The sequence below is a fragment of the Triticum aestivum genome, chromosome 5B (genome assembly GCF_018294505.1).
Source record: "Triticum aestivum cultivar Chinese Spring chromosome 5B, IWGSC CS RefSeq v2.1, whole genome shotgun sequence".
NCBI classification, from domain to species: Eukaryota; Viridiplantae; Streptophyta; class Magnoliopsida; order Poales; family Poaceae; genus Triticum; species Triticum aestivum.
Genome location: NC_057807.1, coordinates 577,923,342 through 577,930,794, shown reverse-complemented (window position 1 = coordinate 577,930,794; position 7,453 = coordinate 577,923,342). Strand labels below are relative to the sequence as shown.

Below are 7,453 nucleotides of genomic sequence, written 5' to 3'. Positions count from 1 at the left end.
GCGATGGCTCCACGACTAAGTCCTTTCAATAGGGCATCTGACGTGATAATTCCACGACAATCAACGATCTTTCTTTTGCCACATTCATTCAATGGCGTTAACTCTTGTCCGTCGCTTGCGCAACCCCGTGCAGTGAGCGTCGATGGTGAGGGACAGCGACAACACATCGAGGTGCTGCAACGATGAAGCTTGACGGTAGGAGTTGCAACTGGTCAACGACTAACTACAACCAAAATTGACGAGCGGTGGGAGTTTCTTCAGCAAGCAACGGAGGGGTTGCGAAGTGCCGGGGTGCGAGTGGCCGCCGGCCTGCGGGCGTTGCCTCACCGGAGCAGCACAAGAGGAGATGGAGTCTCGTTGTGTAGAGACAGGGTATTTCCCCGTAGAAAACAAGCATGCACACAACAATCAGACGATCTCACATGATTGGGTCGGCAACTAGGTGGCCGGCCGAATTTAGACCGACGCCTAGCGCGCCCAAAGTCAGAGGACACTCATAAGTGCCATACATTTGGGGAGTCAATTGATCAGGACGTCTAGTCCAAGAACTAGTGCTGAACTGCTTATCCAAATTCAAAACACATTCTTTTTTTTCACGAATACGCAGAGGATGGGTATATTTTCATTGATAGAAGGAAAGCATTACAACACAAGATTATCATGATACACTAAGCCATGTGTGCAACAAGGCATGGAAGTGATCACGGAGCAGACAGATGGGGCTTCTCATCCCCACTATGGCCTAGTCTAACTCTCCGGGATAATGTTCCTCATTGCGGTGGCGCCGACCCTAGCGGCGTGCTTCGTCCTTGATTATAGAGCATAGGCAGGAGACTGATGGCAGGTCACCGTCGAAGACACAACTGTTCTGGTGCTTCCAGAGCCACCATGCGGTGAGGATGATGAGGAGGCCAGTCCTTTGAGACCAGTGGTGGACGCGTTGGTGCAAGATGCGGCCCACCAAGCATGGAACTCCATATCCTCGCTGGGTAGATTGGCGGTAGATCGAACCCAGGCAAGAACCTCATGCCACACCTATCTGGAGAAAGAGCATCATGACAAAAGATGTTGCATGGTTTCCTCTTTTTGGCCGCAAAGGGCGCAGGTGACTTCATGGGGCAGACCGTGTCGAGCGAGGCGCTCGGCCATCCAACAACGATCCTGAAGCGCAAGCCAGATGAAGAATTTGATGCATACTGGCGCCCAAGATTTCCAAGTGAGCTTTTAGTGCGGATCCTCGCAGTCACCAAGAACAGTGCATGGTAGCATGAGCTAGCGGAGTAAGAGGCCGATGTAGTCCATCGCCAGCTGAGGATGTCCGGCGACTCCAGGAGCTCGATGTGGCGCAACGCGCGCCAAAACTCGACATAATGTACCATGGCAGCCAGCCCAAGGCCGCCCTGCATATCCTCCACCCAAGATCTGTGGTGTAGGTCATCGCAGACACTGCGTATCTTGCGGCGCCGGTGAGGAATCATCGTGTAGGCTTGAGGTGCGATCTCGGCCACTGATCGCCCGTTGATCCAGTGGTCAAAACACATTGGACAACTTGAAAAGAGAAACTGGCCGAGCACTCTACCTCAGTACATACGGAGCACTACTTATCTACCCCCTAATCGTGGTCTGAAAAATTGACTTACTAGCTAATCAATCAATGACGCGCACAGCCGATCATGGTCACTACGATAAGTCAAGAGATAAGACGAGCTATACTGCCTTTCTCGAACCATCCAATCAACGATCATCATCAACCGATGATCCTTCGCACATACTCCCACAATCAGAACGTACGAACACCCACGGTGGGCGTCCACATAACACGTCCGGCCGCTTCGTGCGTTCCGTGCGGCACGATGATCCCCGCGCACTCGCAGCAGAGCCCGCCGTTCCAGCGGCACGCGGAGTCCGGACGTGCGTGTCGAGCGACGGGCGGAAGCCCACCCCCAATCTGCGCGGTCGGATTGCTCCACTAGCCAGCTAGAGCGCGCACGTCGCCGGCCGCTGCCACAGGCCCGCGCCACCGATCCAAACCCCACTAACGTGCCGTGTTATCGTGTCGCGCCAGTGCATCCTATAAATACCGCCGCGGCATCCACCATCTTTGCATCGATCATACTTCCACGGAGCTGCATAAGTTGAGAGGCAATAAGAGTTAGCCAATCAGGAAGTGCACCGGCCGGCCTCACGCCATGGCTTGCCACGTGAAGGCCATTGTGTTTGGCGCCGCCGTCCTGGCAGCATTTGTTCTCGCGACCGAGGGTCGCGCTGCCCGGAAGGACCTGGGGCTGGGCCTCGACCTCGGCGGCGGCGGTGGCCTCGGGGTCGGCACGGGCGGCGGTCTGGGAGTAGGCACCGGTGGCGGTGTGGGGATCGGCTCAGGGATCGGTGTCGGCATTGGCGGTGGCGGTGGCGGTGGCGGCTCTGGCTCTGGCTCCGGGTCAGGGTCCGGGTCTTACTCAGGCTCAGGCTCTGGGTCTGGGTCAGGCTCAGGTTCCGGGTCTGGGTCTTGGTCTGGGTCAGGCTCTGGGTCGTCGTCGGCAGGGTCAAGTGCAGGCTCGTACGCCGAGTCGGGCGCGGGCTCGAACGCAGGGTCGTACGCCGGCTCACGGGCTGGCTCCTACGCGGGCTCCAACGCCGGGAACGGAGGCTCCGGCGCGGGCTCGTACGCCGGCTCCGAGGCCGGCTCGTACGCAGGGTCTGGTGCTGGCCCGCATGGGGGGTCCGGGGCCGGCTCGTACGCGGGGTCCAGGGCTGGTTCCTACGCTGGCAGCGGGCATGGCAAGTGAAGTGAGCGTCTGCTGCATATACGTCCGTGCCATTCTACCGAAGTGATATATTGTGAGTTGGTGTGTGTTTAAAATGGATCGCCTCCATGCGGTTGTATATATAAAAATAAAATAAGTGTAGGTGGTGAACGACGAATAAGGTGGCATGTGTAATAGTGTGTATAATTTGCACCCATGAATAAAGCAGCACGTACATGAAGTAATGAAGATTGATTTGATATATGGAGGACAACATCAATTTTTAAGACCTAAGTTCTTCAGATCACAGGTGCTGGATCAAATGAAAATAAGCTGACTCTCTCGGAACAGAGCCTCGCCCCGTTGCACAAACCAAAATACATGGTCGTTGTTGTATATGGTCTATCGTTGTTTGATCGATTCATGTTTTTTTTCTTTTTTCCTCCGTCAAGGCATAGCTTTGGTCTTTTATGACTTTATTATTACTTTCTATAGGCGTGAGTTTTTATTTGTTGATGTTGATTGTGTGCATCCTGTCTATACAGAGGTCGGGGTTTCACTCGTTGTTATTGTGTCCGCTTGATGCTTCAGGTTCTGGCATGGTGTTGTTCGACAGCTACCCTCCCCAATGGCGGATGACCCCTTTCTGGATTGGGCGGCGGTCACCATCGCAGGTGCGTTTACCCACCTGCGTCGCAGCATTGCTTTCCTACTCATCGTCACGGCCTAAAGAATCTAGAAGCTTCGCAACAACTCGGTCTTCAACGGGGAGTAGGGTTGTAAACGAGTCGAGTTCGAGTAAGTTGGATTAGGCCCAACTTAACTTATACTAAAATTCAAGTGAGCACAAACTAAGTGAACCTTAAGGTCGAGCTGTAGAAAGTAGCTCATGCTCAGCCTGTAACGATCTCGAGTAGACCTCGAGCTAAGTAAGATGATTTTTTTTAATAATCCATGGAAAATTTGAAAGCAAGGTAGGCCACAACATAACATAAGAAACCATTATATAATTCATTTCTTTCTCTCAAGTCTCAACTAGAGACTAGCAATATTTAATAGCAAGAGATCATGGATTAACTAGGAAGAGAAGAAAACAAAGATGTGTCTGTCTCAAATTTTCATTAAAATAATATGATATTAGCTTCTTCTTTTTTTTTGTGAGGAATATGATATTAGCTGACCACATATCATACTGGGGCTAAATTTTCTTCGCACTTAATTAAGCTTCCATGTGTTGGTACTCGTATGTAAAATAGAGAAAAAAATGGTAAACAACATATAAGGAAACATTTTTTTGACTATCTATATGGTCATAAATCATCTCATTTCTTTTTAATATATACAAAATTATGTAATATAATTATATGATATCTAATTATTTAGCTAACATCGAGCGAGCCGTTGTTGGCTCTAGATCAGCTCGTTTCTCGATCGAACTATGTAAAGTGTTCATACTCAGCTCATTTTATTTCTGAGTCGATCTCAAATCGAGCCAAAGTATGAGTCAATCTTGAGCAACTCATGAGCCTCGAGCTTTTCTTGTAGCCCTAACAGGGAGCACTCCTCAAGCACCCAGCTCATCAGCACGATCAAGGAGGCGGCGAGCGAATGGGTTTGCACCGGTGCATATGGCTTCGGAGCCCTTCTCTATGGGGATGCCCAACCCCTTTATTTGCGCACATGCTCGCATGCTCTCGCCGCCCCTACGCGTTCGGGCTCGCATGAAGCTTTTTTAAAACAAAGGCTCAAAAAAAGCCCGACTTTGAATTAACAAAGCCATCAACCTGATAGAATTACAGACTTGAAACCAACACAAGAAAGAAAATAAACAGCAAGCTACAAAGACACTGGTAAGTACGTAGCACTCTAGCTCACAAGGCTCATACACACCAAGCTGGAAAGGATCGATAGGGAGAAGCACAGCTTGGAGACGAAGAGGTCCTCGGTGCGGACAGATCGCCAGGGAAGAAGGAGAATGCCCGCACTGGATCAACACGTCTGACGACGAAGAACAGCACGCCGACGCCTGATCACCAGCAGCCCCGACACGACACATCCGCCCAACCCCATTGTCAAAGAAGGCCCCTGCCTCCTGGCCCCAAAGGCGCCGTTGACATGAAGCTTTGACTACTGTGATATTCAACTCATTCTCCCCCTATCAGCAAAGATCCGCAGATCATCCGCATAGTCGCCAAAAAAAGAAGGGAGAGTGTCGGTGGAGCAGCCGGGGAGGAAATGGCGGCGGTTGCGGGCGTCACCGGGAGCTCCAGATCCGCGGCCTGCTGCGCCGTGCTGCTCGCGGCCGTGCTGTTCCTCTCCGCACCGGCCACCACAGGTTCGGCTCCTCCCATTCCCATTCCCACCCACACCGGTCCTTCTCTCCCTGTCTCGTGCCCCATCGTCGTGCCTGGAGCCGGCGAATCGGTATACAACTCCCTATCGCTGGGGAGCATCGCTGAGATGACGCGGTCGCGCGGGTTCTGTTTGCGCGCGGGTCAATGCTACTCCCGTTCCGCTAGTGTCGGTGGCTTCGATCGCACTGGGTTAGTTCTGTCCGTTCATTTCGAGCTTGTCCGAATCCTGAAGCCAAATTAAATTAGGAAGCTATCCATATCTGTGAAGACGAGCGACCTGTCAAGCTTCCCCGCTGCCACTGTCTGCTCATTTCTTGTTCTAAACTTGCTCAAGACGAGCTGTGCGCCGATAGATCTGTCCAGGAGGAAGTGATATTAGTAAAAGTTGCAGTAAAACCACATCGACCGATTATTTTGCTGCTGCTACCTCTGTTCATAAATATAAGATGTTTTGGCAATATAGATTGAACTGCCAAAACGTCTTATACTGAGGAACGAGGTAGTAGAAAGTATTTAGCGGTGGACTTAAGCGGATAGATCCTGCAAACTGGAATTATTTAGTTTGTTTCCACGCCTCCATATATATCTCATATCTGCACCCTTTGTTTGTTTGTTGACGCAGAGGCTTATGATTCGCTGGATCCATATGGCAACATCACGATAAAATGGGACATCATTTCGTGGACTCCGGATGGTTATGTGGTAAGTAGCACCTCTTGGCATCAACAGCTCTGTCTTTCATCTCAACCTAGCCACCAAGTACAATCATCAGCAGATTATGGACATCTAGTCACCCTCAAGCTGTATCATAATCTTTTTTCCAAACTCGTCATGTGTACTAGGCAACAGTCACAATTACCAACTACCAGCAGTTCCGAACCATATCTGCACCCGGGTGGCGGCTGGGGTGGTCGTGGCGAAAGAAAGAGGTCATGGCGATGGTGGGGGCTCGGGCAATTAAGCGGGGCGATTGCTCAAAATTCAAGCGCAGCCGTCCCCATTGCTGCAAGAGAGATCCGACGATTGTCGATCTTCCTTCAGGCACCCCATTCAACCAGCAAGTTGCCAATTGTTGCAAGGCAGGAGTTCTAAAGACATTTAACCAGGACCCAGGAAATGCTGCTTCCTCCTTTCAGATTGCTGTAGGTCTTGCTGGGACTACCAATAGGACGGTTATTTTGCCCAAAAAAATCACTCTCAAGGCTCCAGGTCAGGGGTACACTTGTGGGCGTGCTCTTGTTGTCGTGCCTACCAAGTATTCTTCCTCGGGCGGGCGCAGGGTAACCCAAGCTTTCAGTAAGTTGCCCACTTATTGCTCTTCACTGCTTGCTCTATATTGCTTTAATAGTTTGCTCAAACGCATTAGCTAGCTAAACCAATTGAACTAAACACATCTTAATACCAGTTTTGCATGTTTCTGCTCCTTAACCATGAATGAATGCTTTTTTTAACACGAATGCTATGTTATTATATGTGTAGGATTAGTGAATGGAGTGAGACCATTGAAACGAGAAGTGATTTGTTCTTGAAAGGAGATGAGTTCATCACCTAGAATCGATGTTAGCTGGTATTTATTTGAAAATAAGTCACCGCTGAGCCTGATAATATCTTAACTAGTTTTCTTTGCTTGCTAATAATGCATGTCAAATGCAGGAAACATCGGATTGGTTCCATATATGTTTTTATGGTTTATTGCTGATAATGTTCTTTATTTAGTGGGTATTAACAAAATAAATTATGTATTTGCAGTGTCATGGAATGTAACCTGCACGTAATCCCAATTTCTTGCTCGGAAGACTCCGACCAAAGGTTTATCAATCCGCAGAGATTATAGGACGATAGCAATTTCCGTCAAGTGGATGACTTAAGATTTATCAATTCGAGGGAGGCGTAGGTTGAAAGTGTTCTCTCTCAAACAACCCTACAATCAAATACAAGGAGTTTATTATGTCCCTAACACACCTAATACAGTTGTTGATTGTATAAGTGTAATAGTTCAGCAAAGAGATCGATAATTTGCGTTATAGATCGATAGTTTGACCGATAACAATATTTTTATATTTTTGAAATAAATATGGCCAACAAGGTAAACAGTAGTAAGAGTGAGTAAAACGATATCTCAATGCTTGGAAATAAGGGCTAAGGTTTATATTTTCACTAGTGCAAACTCGATATATTTAACATAGTTAAACTATATTATATATCATCTAAAAGTGCGGTAAAGAATTTCTCTAAAGTTCCTTTTTTGTTAGATCAGAGTAGGATGAGATAGCGTAGGTATGGCTAGGCACACCTTTAAGTTTTTCTTTCTAATCTTGATCCATAGGACAACCCCAACGTCACCTCAGACAACCC

The 7,453-nt window shown here is 48.9% G+C and overlaps 1 protein-coding gene across 1 annotated transcript; it reads left to right on the top strand.

The window, feature by feature from the left end:
- Window positions 1-4,670: 4,670 nt before the first annotated feature.
- LOC123116988 (COBRA-like protein 3) lies at window positions 4,671-7,183 on the top strand. Its single transcript, XM_044537847.1, has 4 exons — window positions 4,671-5,079; window positions 5,721-5,800; window positions 5,941-6,394; window positions 6,848-7,183. Exons 1-4 carry the CDS (start codon window positions 4,980-4,982, stop codon window positions 6,871-6,873), a joined length of 660 nt encoding a protein of 219 aa, XP_044393782.1. The 5' UTR covers window positions 4,671-4,979; the 3' UTR covers window positions 6,874-7,183.
- The last annotated feature ends 270 nt before the right edge of the window (window positions 7,184-7,453 follow it).

Bases quoted from the DNA above. Each gene is read 5' to 3' on its own strand.
- LOC123116988 (XM_044537847.1), top strand. From the start codon at position 4,980: ATGGCGGCGGTTGCGGGCGTCACCGGGAGCTCCAGATCCGCGGCCTGC. The intron at 5,080-5,720 runs GTTCGGCTCCTC...TTGTTGACGCAG, and splicing joins CTCCGCACCGGCCACCACAG to AGGCTTATGATTCGCTGGAT. The intron at 6,395-6,847 runs GTAAGTTGCCCA...ATGTATTTGCAG, and splicing joins CAGGGTAACCCAAGCTTTCA to TGTCATGGAATGTAACCTGC.